At 47.5% G+C, this 16,337-nt stretch overlaps 2 protein-coding genes across 8 annotated transcripts in view; both read right to left on the bottom strand.

Annotated features, from left to right (window-relative positions):
* Window positions 1-1,965, bottom strand: part of SLC8A1 (solute carrier family 8 member A1) — a 354,284-nt gene extending 352,319 nt beyond the window's left edge. For 2 of the 7 annotated variants that reach the window (XM_075127327.1, XM_048842216.2), the window contains exon 1: window positions 1,758-1,965. The gene's annotated coding sequence lies outside the window, so the exon portion shown is untranslated. The remainder of the gene's footprint in view (window positions 1-1,757) is intronic. The other 5 variants (XM_048842212.2, XM_075127326.1, XM_048842210.2 and 2 more) reach the window with 3 other exon arrangements.
* Window positions 1,966-6,218: 4,253 nt separating this feature from the next.
* On the bottom strand, window positions 6,219-8,080 carry LOC142071485 (uncharacterized). Its single transcript, XM_075126234.1, has 2 exons — window positions 7,149-8,080; window positions 6,219-6,760 (listed from the first exon to the last, which is right to left on the bottom strand). The coding sequence occupies exons 1-2, from the start codon at window positions 7,726-7,728 to the stop codon at window positions 6,219-6,221; spliced, it is 1,122 nt and encodes a 373-aa protein (XP_074982335.1). The 5' UTR covers window positions 7,729-8,080.
* Between the last annotated feature and the right edge of the window lie 8,257 nt (window positions 8,081-16,337).

The raw sequence follows: 16,337 nt of genomic DNA, 5'->3' as shown, positions 1-16,337 counted from the left end.
GACCAGGGAAAGCTGCAGCCACTGAGGGAAAGGATTTTATCCATCAGCAGCTGCACGTAAAACCTTCTGTTAAAGAATAAAATCTGGCAGAAAAGTGTAGGCACTGACTGAAATTGTTTTAAGTGTACAATGGAGAATAAACATCCAATTTGGGTGAGTAACAGCTAAAAATGATCCTCAATCCAAATATACTTTTTTTTAAAAAAATACCCATTGCTTTAAATCTCCTCAAGATTAATCTCTCCACCAACTCTTCTGTAGATGGTTTTTAAAAAACATCAGTGAACAAAAAAGTGTGGGACTGCCTCGGTCACATTTCATCCACAGCCCAATTTCAAACACTTCCTATTAAACATGTGAAAAGAAACAAAGCAAAAAAAGCACAGAACATTCAGAAGGAATGAAAACCTAGACTACGGGAAATTTCACATTGAAAGGTCAGTGAGATGTAGTGAAACAGGAATGTATGCCCCATATTAAGCCCTTTTCAGAACACAATCTTAACTATGGTGTCACAAACAAATGTATCCATTGTTATATATAAAAATATAGTACAAGGTAGGGTGATTAAATAAATTCAAGGAAAAATAATAGTTCTGTTTGTGAACAAAACTATTCAAGGCATTAGGGTGCAATGATCAATATTTCCCCTTATCTCTTAGCGCAACCTTGGGAATATGTTGTTTTCAGTAATGTTCATGTTGCTTTTTCAGTTCCTGCCATATCATTTTACTTAAGACGACTTTTATTGTTTTTCCAATCTATTAGCCTCCTGAAAAATGAAAACGCTTCTTTACTTATTTGTAGCAGGAGTGTCTGAATACTTCATTATAAACACCTAAACTGACCCAGAAACCCTGTTTTGTAGCCTTGTGACAATAACATGATTTAATCATAGGATGCAAAATAAACAAGATTTTAGACTAAGGATGCAAAACCCTTTATACATCCAATTTAATCAAATGCTTTCTCTCTATAAAACACATTAATTTATGACAAAGGTGCATATCTGCTTTTTGGCAATGCACAGGCTAGTCTACTAATGTAATTTAATGTTAAATATTGGTTTGAAGGAAAACTCTTTCTACAGAGCTTTATGCTCCTGAAATATTCACTACAAGAGAGGTTGACACCGCAATAGATCCAGCTGGGTTTCTTTTTTTTTGGGGTGGGGAGGGGGAGGGGTTGACTTTCATGGTTAAAGCCATATGAAAATCTTTGCACAGGATGTAATCAACCTCATATTTACAGAGAAACATTGAGAAATTGCCTTCAAGTGCCAAGAAATACAAGTCGTTTACAAATCAGCTCTTCCTAATGTCCACTCAGTTCAACCCACATCATTAAATGAGATGCATTTCTCAAAATGAAAGTAGGACATTCAAAAGCACAGGGGGGAAAAACACACACTATATTTATATATTTGATTCATAGAAGAGGCAGACACTCAGAAATAGCAGCACGCTCTCCAGGCCCTGACATGCTGAAGGTTTAACATCAGTCAATTTATAAAGCCCAAACAGCAGACGATCAGTGATAAAATGATAATTTTGCAACATTTTTCTTTCGGTCAGTCAAAGTTTCTGTTTCTCTAGCAGTAATCGGGTTCAATTCTGTGCCTCTCCCTCAGAGATCCCCACCCCAATCTCTCTTCAGACACCCATGGCTCTAGGTGCTCAGCTTTCCTTAGGAGAGCCGGGAAACCCTATGTCTAAGTTATATATTCAGAGAAAACACTTGCATTGCTTTTCACTTACCGCTGTCGAGTCTCAGTAGCTGTGCGTAAGGACCTCGTACGATAGCTTCTCTCAATTTGCCCGAAAGAAAGGAGCTTGTCCTTTAAGTGTCTCTAAACATGGTTTGCATAGCTGGATCTCAGCTTATCTGTGCTTTTCTGCTTTTGCTTCCATACATGGATCTGTTCCCAACAGTAACTCCAAGCTGTCGAAAAGAAGCTATCTGGCAGCTTTCGGCTTCATCCAACACAAATCATGATGATAAAAAAAAAAAAAAATCCTTTCTGCCTGGTATTTTTACACCCCCGACCCCCTGCCACAACGTCTTTTTCAAATTAACTTGAAGATTACATATTTCCTTTTCAGTGCATGCTGAACAAATCATTGCAGGCTAGTATATGCAACCATAAAAAAAATTGATGCTTAGGTTTATATTGTATTTAAAATGGCTTCAATCTCCTGCAAATCTTGACTGTTTGCCCACAACTTCTCAAAATATGTGCACGGTAATTGTTAGGATGGGGTAAATACAAATTACAAAGACAGACAGTTTTATTTTTTAATTTAAGGGTTCACATCCCTTTATTTCCAAGAATACTTTTCACTTTCCTTATAGGTCAGGGGTTTGTATGTTTGTGCCTTGGAAGGATTTCAACCTAATACATATCCTGTCTGTTGCAGCAGAATGTTAAGAGTCTCCTCTCTGAGGAGAGACAGAGAATGCACAGGAGAAATGTGACAGGCAGCTCCCAGATTAGTAACAGTAGCAGCCGTTAGTGTTCCACTTGATACTACAGGAGCGCCACACTGGGACGTATAAATGCCTCAAACCTTGAAGAATGGAAACCACCGTTTGGGACAGTCCCAGTGCATTTGTCTATAAATAAAGGAGGGAGGGAATCCTCCTCTTTGGCCACCCCTTTGTCGGCTCACACTGGGAGGGGTTGACCCAGCCCTATGTCAATACGATGGTCTGGTTGCAGAGTTCAACATCCAGTGTCGGGAAGTGGGAAGTCTAAGGTAGAGCATATCACCTTAGTTCTACCCCCTTGCTGCTGTGCATTCCCTATAGCATTCAGAAGTGAATGCTAAGGAAAGCACCGGGTGCAATGCTAAGACTGGATTGGCTGTGTAAAGATTTGGTTATATCTGTACCATGCTGTCCGGATCGCTACCTATATTAGGGCACAATCCTGCAAGGTGCTGAGCACTCTGGCCTGAACCCGCAAAGCACTTAGACACATGCTTTATTTTAAGCAAGTGTGTAGTCCTACAGAGGTCAAGGGGACAAAGTTAAGCAAGTATTTAAGTGCTTTGCTGGTTCAGGCCAGAGTTCTTCGCTCCGTGCAGGACTGAAGTTTGCTTTGCTTCTAGGGCCGTACATGACCCCATCACTTATGTATCTTAGCACCTCAGTCTTGAACGTATTTATCATCGCAGCACTGCAAGGTTGGATCATCCTACCTGCTTCAGTACTTTGGCCCACCCCCCACACATACTGGGGACCAATCCACCATCAGTCCTCACGTTGTCCATTAAAGGGGAGGAGTATACTGGGACATAGAATCATAGAATAACAAAGTTAGAAGGGACCTCTGGAGGCCATCTAGTCCAACCCCCTGCCCAGAGCAGGACCAATCCCAACTAAGGGTATGTCTACACTACGGAATAAGGTCGAATTTATAGAAGTCGGTTTTTTAGAAATCGGTTTTATAAATTCGAGTGTGTGTGTCCCCACAGAAAATGCTCTAAGTGCATTAAGTGCATTAACTCGGCGGAGCGCTTCCACAGTACCGAGGCAAGCGTCGACTTCCGGAGCGTTGCACTGTGGGTAGCTATCCCACAGTTCCCGCAGTCTCCGCTGCCCATTGGAATTCTGGGTTGAGATCCCAATGCCTGATGGGGCTAAAACATTGTCGCGGGTGGTTCTGGGTACATATCGTCAGCCTCCCGTTCCCTCCCTCCCCCCGTGAAAGCAAGGGCAGACAATCATTTCGCGCCTTTTTTCCTGAGTTACCTGTGCAGACGCCATACCACAGCAAGCATGGAGCCCGCTCAGGTAACCGTCACCCTATGTCTCCTGGGTGCTGGCAGACGCGGTACGGCTTTGCTGCACAGTAGCAGTAACCCCTTGCCTTCTGGCAGCAGACGGTGCAATACGACTGGTAGTCGTCCTCATCGTGTCCGAGGTGCTCCTGGCCGCGTCGGCTGGGAGCGCCTGGGCAGACATGGGCGCAGGGACTACATTTGGAGTGACTTGACCAGGTCATTCTCTTTAGTCCTGCAGTCAGTCCTATTGAACCGTCTTATGGTGAGCAGGCAGGCGATACGGACTGCTAGCAGTCGTACTGTACCATCTTCTGCCAGGCAGGCAAGAGATGAGGATTGCTAGCAGTCGTATTGCACCATCTTCTGCCAGGCAGGCAAGAGATGGGGATGGCTAGCAGGCGTACTGTACCATCTTCTGCCGAGCAGCCATGAGATGTGGATGGCATGCAGTCCTTCTGCACCGTCTGCTGCCAGCCAAAGATGTAAAAGATAGATGGAGTGGGTCAAAACAAGAAATAGACCAGATTTGTTTTGTACTCATTTGCCTCCTCCCCTGTCTAGGGGACTCATTCCTCTAGGTCACACTGCAGTCACTCACAGAGAAGGTGCAGCGAGGTAAATCTAGCCATGTATCAATCAGAGGCCAGGCTAACCTCCTTGTTCCAATAACAACGATAACTTAGGTGCACCATTTCTTATTGGAACCCTCCGTGCAGTCCTGCCTGAAATACTCCTTGATGTACAGGCACCCCCTTTGTTGATTTTAGCTCCCTGAAGCCAACCCTGTAAGCCGTGTCGTCAGTCGCCCCTCCCTCCGTCAGAGCAACGGCAGACAATCGTTCCGCGCCTTTTTTCTGTGCGGACGCCATACCACGGCAAGCATGGAGCCCGCTCAGCTCACTTTGGCAATTAGGAGCACATTAACCACCACACGCATTATTCAGCAGTATATGCAGCACCAGAACATGGCAACGCGATACCGGGCGAGGAGGCGACGTCAGCGCGGTCCCGTGAGTGATCAGGACATGGACACAGATTTCTCTGAAAGCATGGGCCCTGACAATGCATGCATCATGGTGCTAATGGGGCAGGTTCATGCTGTGGAACGCCGATTCTGGGCTCGGGAAACAAGCACAGACTGGTGGGACCGCATAGTGTTGCAGGTCTGGGACGATTCCCAGTGGCTACGAAACTTTCGCATGCGTAAGGGCACTTTCATGGAACTTTGTGACTTGCTTTCCCCTGTCCTGAAGCGCATGAATACCAAGATGAGAGCAGCCCTCACAGTTGAGAAGCGAGTGGCGATAGCCCTGTGGAAGCTTGCAACGCCAGACAGCTACCGGTCAGTTGGGAATCAATTTGGAGTGGGCAAATCTACTGTGGGGGCTGCTGTGATGCAAGTAGCCCACGCAATCAAAGATCTGCTGATATCAAGGGTAGTGACCCTGGGAAATGTGCAGGTCATAGTGGATGGCTTTGCTGCAATGGGATTCCCTAACTGTGGTGGGGCTATAGATGGAACCCATATCCCTATCTTGGCACCGGAGCACCAAGCCGCCGAGTACATAAACCGCAAGGGGTACTTTTCGATAGTGCTGCAAGCTCTGGTGGATCACAAGGGACGTTTCACCAACATCAACGTGGGATGGCCGGGAAAGGTGCATGATGCTCGCATCTTCAGGAACTCTGGTCTGTTTCAAAAGCTGCAGGAAGGGACTTTATTCCCAGACCAGAAAATAACTGTTGGGGATGTTGAAATGCCTATATGTATCCTTGGGGACCCAGCCTACCCCTTAATGCCATGGCTCATGAAGCCGTACACAGGCAGCCTGGACAGTGGTCAGGAGCTGTTCAACTACAGGCTGAGCAAGTGCAGAATGGTGGTAGAATGTGCATTTGGACGTTTAAAGGCGCGCTGGCGCAGTTTATTGACTCGCTTAGACCTCAGCGAAACCAATATTCCCACTGTTATTACTGCTTGCTGTGTGCTCCACAATATCTGTGAGAGTAAGGGGGAGACGTTTATGGCGGGGTGGGAGGTTGAGGCAAATCGCCTGGCTGCTGGTTACGCGCAGCCAGACACCAGGGCGGTTAGAAGAGCACAGGAGGGCGCGGTACGCATCAGAGAAGCTTTGAAAAACAGTTTCATGACTGGCCAGGCTACAGTGTGAAAGTTCTGTTTGTTTCTCCTTGATGAACCCCCCCGCCCCTTGGTTCACTCTACTTCCCTGTAAGCTAACCACCCTCCCCTCCTCCCTTTAATCATTGCTTGCAGAGCCAATAAAGTCATTGCTGCTTCACAGTCATGCATTCGTTATTCATTCATCACACAAATAGGGGGATGACTACCAAGGTATCCCAGGAGGGGTGGTGGAGGAGGGAAGGAAAATGCCACACAGCACTTTAAGCACAGCACTTTAAAAGTTTACAACTTTAAAATTTATTGAATGACAGCCTTCTTTTTTTTGGGCAATCCTCTGTGGGGGAATGGCTGGTTGGCCGGAGGCCTCCCCACCGTGTTCTTGGGCGTCTGGGTGTGGAGGCTATGGAACTTGGGGAGGAGGGCGGTTGGTTACAGAGGGGCTGCAGTGGCAGTCTGTGCTCCAGCTGCCTTTGCTGCAGCTCAACCATACACTGGAGCATACTGGTTTGGTCCTGCAGCAGCCTCAGCATTGAATCCTGCCTCCTCTCATCACGCTGCCGCCACATTTGAGCTTCAGCCCTGTCTTCAGCCCGCCACTTACTCTCTTCAGCCCGCCACTTACTCTCTTCAGCCCTCCACCTCTCCTCCCGGTCATTTTGTGCTTTCCTGCACTCTGACATTATTTGCCTCCACGCATTCGTCTGTGCTCTGTCAGTGTGGGAGGACAGCATGAGCTCGGAGAACATTTCATCGCGAGTGCGTTTTTTTTTCTTTCTAAGCTTCACTAGCCTCTGGGAAGGAGAAGATCCTGTGATCATTGAAACACATGCAGCTGGTGGAGAAAAAAAAAGGGACAGCGGTATTTAAAAAGACACATTTTATAAAACAGTGGCTACACTCTTTCAGGGTAAACCTTGAAAGTTAACATTACATACATAGCACATGTGCTTTCGTTACAAGGTCGCATTTTGCCTCCTCCCACCGCGTGAACGGATTTTGGTTGAATGCCAGCAAACATACACTGCAATGCTTTGTTCTACAGTGATTCCCCAGTACGTGTTGCTGGCCTGGAGTGGTAAAGTGTCCTACCATGAAGGACGAAATAAGGCTGCCCTCCCCAGAAACCTTTTGCAAAGGCAGAACCGCAAATGCCAGGGCAAAGTAATCCTTTCACATGCTTGCTTTTAAACCATGTATAGCATTTTAAAAGGTACACTCACCAGAGGTCCCTTCTCCGCCTGCTGAGTCCAGGAGGCAGCCTTGGGTGGGTTCGGGGGGTACTGGCTCCAGGTCTAGGGTGAGAAACAGTTCCTGGCTGTCGGGAAAACCGGTTTCTCCGCTTGCTTGCTGTGAGCTATCTACAACCTCCTCATCATCATCTTCTTCGTCCCCAAAACCTACTTCTGTATTGCCTCCATCTCCATTGAAGGAGTCAAACAACACGGCTGGGGTAGTGGTGGCTGAACCCCCTAAAATGGCATGCAGCTCATCATAGAAGCGGCATGTTTGGGGCTCTGACCCAGAGCGGCCGTTCGCCTCTCTGGTTTTCTGGTAGGCTTGCCTCAGCTCCTTCAGTTTCACGCGGCACTGCTTCGGGTCCCTGTTATGGCCTCTGTCCTTCATGCCCTGGGAGATTTTCAGAAAGGTTTTGGCATTTCGAAAACTGGAACGGAGTTCTGATAGCACGGATTCCTCTCCCCAAACAGCGATCAGATCCCGTACCTCCCGTTCAGTCCATGCTGGAGCTCTTTTGCGATTCTGGGACTCCATCATGGTCACCTCTGCTGATGAGCTCTGCATGGTCACCTGCAGCTTGCCACGCTGGCCAAACAGGAAATGAGATTCAAAAGTTCGCGGTTCTTTTCCTGTCTACCTGGCCAGTGCATCTGAGTTGAGAGCGCTGTCCAGAGCGGTCAGAATGGAGCACTCTGGGATAGCTCCCGGAGGCCAATACCATCGAATTGTGTCCACAGTACCCCAAATTCGAGCCGGCAACGTCGATTTAAGCGCTAATCCACTTGTCAGGGGTGGAGTAAGGAAATCGATTTTAAGAGCCCTTTAAGTCGAAATAAAGGGCTTCATTGTGTGGACGGGTGCAGGTTTAAATCGATTTAACGCTGCTAAATTCGATCTAAAGTCCTAGTGTAGACCAGGGCTAAATCATCCCAGCCAGGGCTTTGTCAGGCCTGACCTTAAAAACTCCTAAGGAAGGGGATTCCACCACCTCCCTAGGTAACACATTCCAGTGTTTCACCACCCTCATAGTGAAAAAGTTTTTCCTAATATCCAACCTAAATCTCCCCCACTGCAACTTGAGACCATTACCCCTTATCCTGTCATCTGCTATCACTGAGAATAGTCTAGATCCATCCTCTTTGGATCCACCTTTCAGGTAGTTAAAAGCAGCTATCAAATCCCCCCTCATTCTTCTCTTCTGTAGACTAAACAATCCCAGTTCCCTCAGCCTCTCCTCATAACTCATGTGTTCCAGTCCCCTAATCATTTTTGTTGCCCTTCGCTGGACCCTCTCCAATTTCTCCACATCCTTCTTGTAGTGTGGGGCCCAAAACTGGACACAGTACTCCAGATGAGGCCTCACCAGTGTCGAATAGAGGGGAACGATCACGTCCCCCGATCTGCTGGCAATGCCCCTACTTATGCATCCCAAAATGCCATTGGCCTTCTTGGCAACAAGGGCACACTGTTGACTCATATCCAGCTTCTCGTCCACTGTCACCCCTAGGTCCTTCTCTGCAGAACTGCTGCCGAGCCATTCGGTCCCTACTCTGTAGCGGTGCATGGGATTCTTCCATCCTGAGTGCAGGACTCTGCACTTGTCCTTGTTGAACCTCATCCGATTTCTTTTGGCCCAATCCTCTGATTTGTCTAGGTCCCTCTGTATCCTATCCCTACCCTCCAGCGTATCTACCTCTCCTCCCAGTTTAGTGTCATCTGCAAACTTGCTGAGGGTGCAATCCACACCATCCTCCAGATCATTAATGAAGATATTGAACAAAACCGGCCCAGGAGCATCCTCCAGCCTGCCTCTTTAGAAGTTTCGGTTTGCAGAGCCCTGTAAGAAAGTGCCCGTGGCTCCCCAGTGCACATGTGGGGAGAAAGGTTCCAGGGCTCACATTTCTCGTACTGTTAAAGGCAAGTCTCTGTCAGGCTGGGCTCTCCTGCTTTGAAGAGCATTTGGTTGAAGAGGAGACAGTAAGGGGAAGAGGAAAGGAAGTAGGGGAGACAGATCCAGTCCAGCAAATGCAATATTTGTATCCATGTTCACTTGAAATTTAAAATTAGATACTAGACCTAGATACAGTGAGAACCAGCCTCTCACTCAAGCCATTATTAACTGGCCAGTGCTTTGTGCCCTGCACAGGGGGTCGCAGAGATGTGGAGGAGGAGAGGGGAGTGGTCTAAGCCAGTGGGTCTCAACCCATGATCTAATCAGCACACAGCTGTGACCCATGTGACATCCTCAGGGCCAAACAGGCAGTATATATTTATTGTGTGGATGCGGCCCATGTAAAACACAGCTGCACGTGCGCCCTGCAATGGTAGGTAGGTTTAGAACCACTGGCCTAAGCTAAGGGATCCATTCAGGCAGAAGGAGCAGAGGGGAGACGGAGAGAGACGTTCATGTGTGAAGCTGGCCCTGGCGCTGTAGGCAGAGCGGGAGGGAACAGCCGTGACGTGAGAAGAGACGAGCAGGTGAAATGAGGGTACTTATTTAGATGCCTAAAGATGAATTTAGGTGTCCAACTTTAGGTCCCTTGTATTGAAAATGCAGCTGCAGGCCTGGTTTCTTTGATTAGCTGGGAGGGAGAAGAAATGATTTTTTTTACTCAAGCTCTTTCACACTCTTAGTTCTTTGTTTTGAACACCTGTTGAACTGAAACACTTGGCCCCCCACATCCCTAAATGGCCCCCTCAAGGATTGAACTCACAACCCTGGGTGTAGCAGGCCAATACTCAAACCACTGAGCTATCCCTCCCCTGTTTTTGCTGGACAGTGCATAGAGATGTACTTGAACTAGCTTCATAATAGCTGAGTGTAAAGGAAGAAAGCAAGATGTGGCAGTTAGATGTGGGGAAAACCTGCCTAATATTGTGCTTTCTGAGAATTAGTATGTAATTGTGCCCTTAGAAATTGCAGTGTAAAGCATCCATGCACAAGGGGCAGAGTTAGGGTTAAGCAGCCAACCTTATTACTAGCATTTCCAAACTTCTGAGTGCTGTGTTAACATTTTTGTAACTTGGGATTTAGTACAGAATGTGTAAAAACGTTGTCATGTTTTCCATGGATCACTCTTCCATTTGTCACATCCCAGAAATTTGCTGGGAGAGGTGAAGTTGGAGTCGAAGCTTACAGGTCATAAGGTATCAGGAGTTTTCGCAGGCAAATGAAAAAGACAATGTGTCACTCAAGGAGGATTTAATAAAAAAAAAAAACAGAGCAAATAACAGCAATACATGAAAGGGAAAAGGAAAATGGCATTTACCTGTCTTCTTTCTTCAAGTTTCTGTTACTTCCTAAACTTAGTGACAGAGCACAGGTCAAAACCCCTGATGCTCCAACCTGTGACTGCATGAATGAAGACCCAGCTTGGCTTCAGTGTTTTGTCAAGAAGAAGGTGGCAGACCTAGGGCATGAAGCCTGGCCTACAATTAGTGACTTAGTGCTAACATTGGCAGATCATCAGCAGTGACTGTTATAATACATGGTCCAGTTGTATGACCCTTCGCTGTCCTGCGTCCTCTGCTATGAATTCATTGAATGAGTCTGCTCACCTTGAGTCACTGTGGCAGACTCAGAACCAGAATAATGATCATTAATAAGGAGGAGAACTAATTGAAGACAATAGTTAAGGCCAGGGCTTAAATTCAGCCAGAGCTGTGTGGAGCCAAGCTCCAGTAAATATTTTCAAACCCCGTGGAGTTGTTATAGCGTGGGGGGCGGCTCTGGGAAATACTCTATGCCCTGGCTCAGGCCAAGTAATGTGGTTTCCCCAAGGGCACTTAGTAAGGGGATGTTTACTTCTATCCTTGTTCATGGGTTAACCACATTCTCACTGACTGACCTCAATGGCAGTGTTACTGGCCTAAAATGTTAGGGATCAGATCCTCAGCAGGTGTAAACTGACGAGGCTGCACTGAAATCAACAGAATGACCCCATTTTACACCAGTTCAGGATCTGGCCCTATATCTTGTTAGCAACGTTTTATCTATATCTTTTGTCCTTCTTTCCCTTCCCCACTCCCTCTGACTCTCGCTGGGACAGCCGAGCCGGCAGGAGAGGGAGGCATGACAGACATCAGTACAACAGAACACAGCAACACTCTCTCTGCCAGTCTAAACAATGCCCTTTCGGTGCTTGCTGTCCAAACACAGGCAGCTGCTGCAGGGTGCCGCAGGTTGCATGAGGGCTGCTGGCACCAAGAACAAGCATGCTGCTCGTCCTGCCACTGGCTTTGTCTCTCTCAAGTCCTGAGACCAACTTGGCTATAACAACACTGCAAACCAGCTTCACCAAGTCAGGCCCCTATTTCAACCAGCTACGAACTAGGGCTTCCCTGGCCGTGGCCCAGTTCCCAGGCGTGCCTCTCTCTGAACAGGAACAATGTGATTCTTGCAGCTCTGAGGTAACAGGCAGCTGTAACGCACCAACTCCATCCAGGCTGACATCACCACCTCATTTTGCATTTTCCATGCAAAAGGCAGGAGGCTAGGAATAGGCCCGATCCTTAGCTGGAGCTTCCCTCAGCAGAGATGGGCCCCTTTTCACCAGCAGAGGAGCAGGCCTGCAGGCTAATGGTGAAGAACCCAGTTCTCTTTGTCTGAACTCCGATACTGTCTTCTCTTTGGTGTTCACATTTAAGGGAACCCTCTGCGAAGATGGACAGCTGGGGAAATGCCTGCTGATGGGATGAGTTGCATTACAGCCAGATACTTTGATTCCAAGGCTCTCCTCACAGTGCCTAAAAAGGGCAACTGGCAATGCTAGCTCTGCTGCTAGGAACTCTTATTTCAAGATGATTTAACTGGGAATTGGTCCTGCTTCGAGCAGGGGGTTGGACTAGATGACCTTCTGGGGTCCCTTCCAACCCTTATATTCTATGATTCTAAGACACTCTCATCCCTTCACACTCCTACAACTCATGTCACTCCAGCTTTGAGTTGCTACTTCGATAGTCCCCTTCCCTTGGTTTCCAGTGTTCCTGCAGCTCTCCAACTTGTTTGTCAATGCCTCCTTTCTCACTTGTAAAGAGGATGGCAAAGCAGCTCACTCTCTACACGGTGAATATCAAGCAATGCACGTTTCACAATCTGTTTAAATAGACAGTTGCTTGCCAGGAGAACCTGTCGTTCTACTCGGAGCGAAAGAAAACCCATATGTCCAGCAATTGCGGCTGTTTTTCCAAAGACTGTGCTGTGGCGGTTGTTTTGCATTTATCTGGGTATTTGAGCTCCGCTCCAAGATGAATGTTTGCTGGAGGTAAGCAGTGTAGGGCCAGATCCTCAGCTGGTGTAATTCAGTTTACCTACATGGAGTTAGACGATGCAGGACCATTCACACTAGCTGAGAACCTGGACAGCCAGGAGAAAGTGAACTCAGGATTCCTCTTATATTAGTTTCTACTCCCAGAGCACCAAGGCCTGGTCTACACTAGGAATTTACTTCAGTATAGCTCCATCTCTCAACAGTCTGAAATTTCCCCCCCCCGGTGAGACATAGCTATTCCAGTTAGACCAGCACTAGGCTGATGGAAGGGTTCTTCTCTTGACTAAGCTACCGCCTCTCAGGAAGGATTACCTGTGGGCAGCAGCATCCTCATGTTGGGGGACACTGGGCATGGCCACTAGGTAACTCGAGGGGATGGAAGACCATGAGTGTCGATGAAGCCCTCTCGCACTAAGCCCAAGTGACTTTGGCCCCCCTGCCTGGAGGCACTCGCAGCAGTTATGCTGAGGATCTTGCAACAACATGTTGCAAGTGCAGACTGTCTGAAACTGAACGAGGCCAGACAGGGCAAATATGGCAAAACAATGCTGAACAAAACAACTCCATATATAGTTTAATAGATGGTACAAAGAAAAAGGGAATTAGCTGGTATACCAGATTGGCTGGCTATATGGATTCCGTGACTTTAGCAAAGCTTTTGACACGATCTCCCACTGTATTCTTGCTAGCAAGTTAAAGAAGTATGGGCTGGATGAATGGACTATAAGGTGGATAGAGAGTTGGCTAGATTGTCGGGCTCAATAGGTAGTGATCAATGGCTCCATGTCTAGTTGGCAGCCGGTATCAAGCTACTACTTAACACAACACTCAGTGATTTCAGCTCTTAGGTGAATTCAGCTTGTAGTAGGGGAGCCCCAGTGCTGGCGCACTGTCAGCCCAAAGTGAGCTCAGCAGCCTATAACTAGACTTCTAATGAAATCAAAATTAGCTCTGATATTCCACAGTGGAGAGAGGAGGAAGTGCAATTAGCATGTAAGGCCCTCACCAAGGGGCCCATGCCACCAAGTATTAATACTTGTCCCCAGCCTCTCTCCATTCACACAGTTTTGGAACCCATGACCCTTGCCTAGCGAGTGCTACTTAGTTGATGGTGAATCCCTCCATCATAACAAAAGGCCACGTACAGTTCCAAGCACAGTTCCCATAATCAGGGTAATAACAATTTATTCTTCCTGCCCCAATAACAGAGACACTGGGGATCCCACAGCAGCCAAAGTGACCATTTGGGCAGCTATGGTCTCATTCTAGGCGGGGTGGGTGTGCCTATGCAAATGAGATCGGCCCCTGAAGTTCTTTTCCACAATTTGCCACACCTCACCACCAGATGTCAGGGTGGAGCTCATCCTGACACTGCTTACATCAGGAAAAACTTTCCCACTAGGAGGGTGGTGAAACACTGGAATGTGTTACCTAGGGAGGTGGTGGAATCTCCTTCCTTAGAAGTTTTTAAGGTCAGGCCTGACAAAGCCCTGGCTGGGATGATTTAATTGGGGATCGGTCCTGCTTTGGGCAGGGGGTTGGACTAGATGACCTCCTGAGGTCCCTTCCAACCCTGTTATTCTATGATTCTATGGATACTTAAGGCAGCTTGCTATTAAATAAAAAGAAAATGAGGACTTGTGGCACCTTAGAGACTAACCAATTTATTTGAGCATGAGCTTTCGTGAGCTACAGCTCACTTCATCAGATGCATACTGTGGAAACTGCAGAAGACATTATATACACAGAGGCCATGAAACAATACCTCCTCCCACCCCACTGTCCTGCTGGTAATAGCTTATCTAAAGTGATCATCAAGTTGGGCCATTTCCAGCACAAATCCAGGTTTTCTCACCCCCCCCCAAAACACACAAACTCACTCGAGTTTGTGTGTTGGGGGGGGGGGGGTGAGAACCTGGATTTCTGCTGGAAATGGCCCACCTTGATTATCATACACATTTTAAAGAGAGTGGTCACTTTGGATGGGCTATTACCAGCAGGAGAGTGAGTTTGTGTGTGTATGGGGGTGGGGGGGTGAGAACCTGGATTTGTGCTGGAAATGGCCCAACTTGATGATCACTTTAGATAAGCTATTACCAGCAGGACAGTGGGGTGGGAGGAGGTATTGTTTCATGGCCTCTGTGTATATAATGTCTTCTGCAGCTTCCACAGTATGCATCCGATGAAGTGAGCTGTAGCTCACGAAAGCTCATGCTCAAATAAATTGGTTAGTCTCTAAGGTGCCACAAGTACTCCTTTTCTTTTTGCAAATACAGACTAACACGGCTGTTACTCTGAAACTTGCTATTAAATAAGTATGCTAAAAAAAAGGATGTATAAAAGTCTGTAACTTCCTGCTCTGTGTGCAGGATTTGAGATTGTCTCCCTGTACCACCTGAAGCTTCAAATAAACTTTTCTGCTTCTCCACCCCGTTGTGATTATTGGGCGACGCGCACACCGGGCAACAAACCCTGCTGTTGCTTGCCTCGGGCACTCTGTGCTGGCAACACTTTTGGCGTCCCTGGGTGGGCTTGAGGCTGCTATTTAGCCTTGCCCGGACCCCTCCCGGCGGTCGAGTATTACGGTGACAACCGACGCCCAGTGCACACCGGTGAGTTCATCAGGGGCCTTGGAGGAGACGCGATTTGATTGACCCCGGAGGGCACAACAGTGCAACGCACTCATATAGTGGAGAAGCAACTGCGGGCGATGGTGGGGAACCGGTCCCTTGGAGAAGGTAGGAATCTCTTGAAATCCAGATTGTATGCTCTGTTGGAAGCTGGGGACGCCCAGAGTTACCCTGTAGGCATGGGACAGGGACAGAGCTCGGGAGGTAGGGCACAGTGTACACCCTTAAAGTGTATCCTAGCAAACTGGAAGGTATTTGGTTCAGATCCGATGACTAAGAGTCCATTAAAACGATTCTGTACGGTTGACTGGCCTCAGTATTAACTAGAGGACCAGGAGCGGTGGCCACCAGGAGGGTCAGTTAATTACAACACAATCCTCCAGTTACTCCTGTTCTGTCAGTGAACAAGGAAATGGAATGAACACACGTATGCGCATTTGTTTCTGGTTTTATGTAATCGAACAGATATTTTACAGCAATGTAATTTAACTCTGACTGGTTTGGTAGCAGCTAATGTTAGTCCCCAGACCCCCACCCCCACTGTAATGGCAGATCCGGTGTTCCTTTGGCCCCTACACCCACACCTTATAAGTCCCCAATGGTTGGCTTATGCTCTTTGCTCACTGAAACTAAAATCGCCCGTTCTCGATCGGAGATGCGTCCGGCCCCAACTCTGCAGGTCTATACTCATGTGCCCTTTAACCCTGTGGATTTGGCTGTGTTCAAAGCACAGGCAGGGGAGTTTTCCACCAACCCAAGCAGGTTTATTTCAGTTTTTGAGGGATGTCTGAGCAGCCATAAGCCGGACTGGGATGATTGTAACGTCCTCCTGCGAACCCTATTGTCTGAGGTTGAAAGACAACGGGTTGTGTCCAAGGCAAGGGAGGAGGTGCAGAAACGGTACAACCAGGATCATAATAATGCCCTTGAGCCGGATGCACAAGTTCCCCGAGCAGACCCCAGGTGGGATCCAAATAAGCCTGGGGATATGACCCGCCTTACCTCCTATAAGGAGTTGCTTTTGCATGGACTCCGTCACTTGACCGTCCGACACAAGGAAAGCCCAGGGGCCTTTCTACAGCGTATTCGGGACATGATTTGACAGAACACCAATGCAGACCCCGATGATCAGGCAACTGAGTCAATCATTAAGGGAATTTTTACGAGCAGAGCAGCCCCTAATATTAAAAAGTGACAAAAAAAGGAGGATTTAATGGGCATGACCATGGCACAAATCTTAGAGACTGAAAACCGAGCTTATAGTCTGAGAGAG

The sequence above is a fragment of the Caretta caretta genome, chromosome 3 (assembly GCF_965140235.1).
Source record: "Caretta caretta isolate rCarCar2 chromosome 3, rCarCar1.hap1, whole genome shotgun sequence".
Lineage (NCBI taxonomy): Eukaryota > Metazoa > Chordata > Testudines > Cheloniidae > Caretta > Caretta caretta.
The sequence above is the reverse complement of the archived record's forward strand: the minus strand, read 5'-3'. Positions and strand labels throughout refer to the sequence as shown.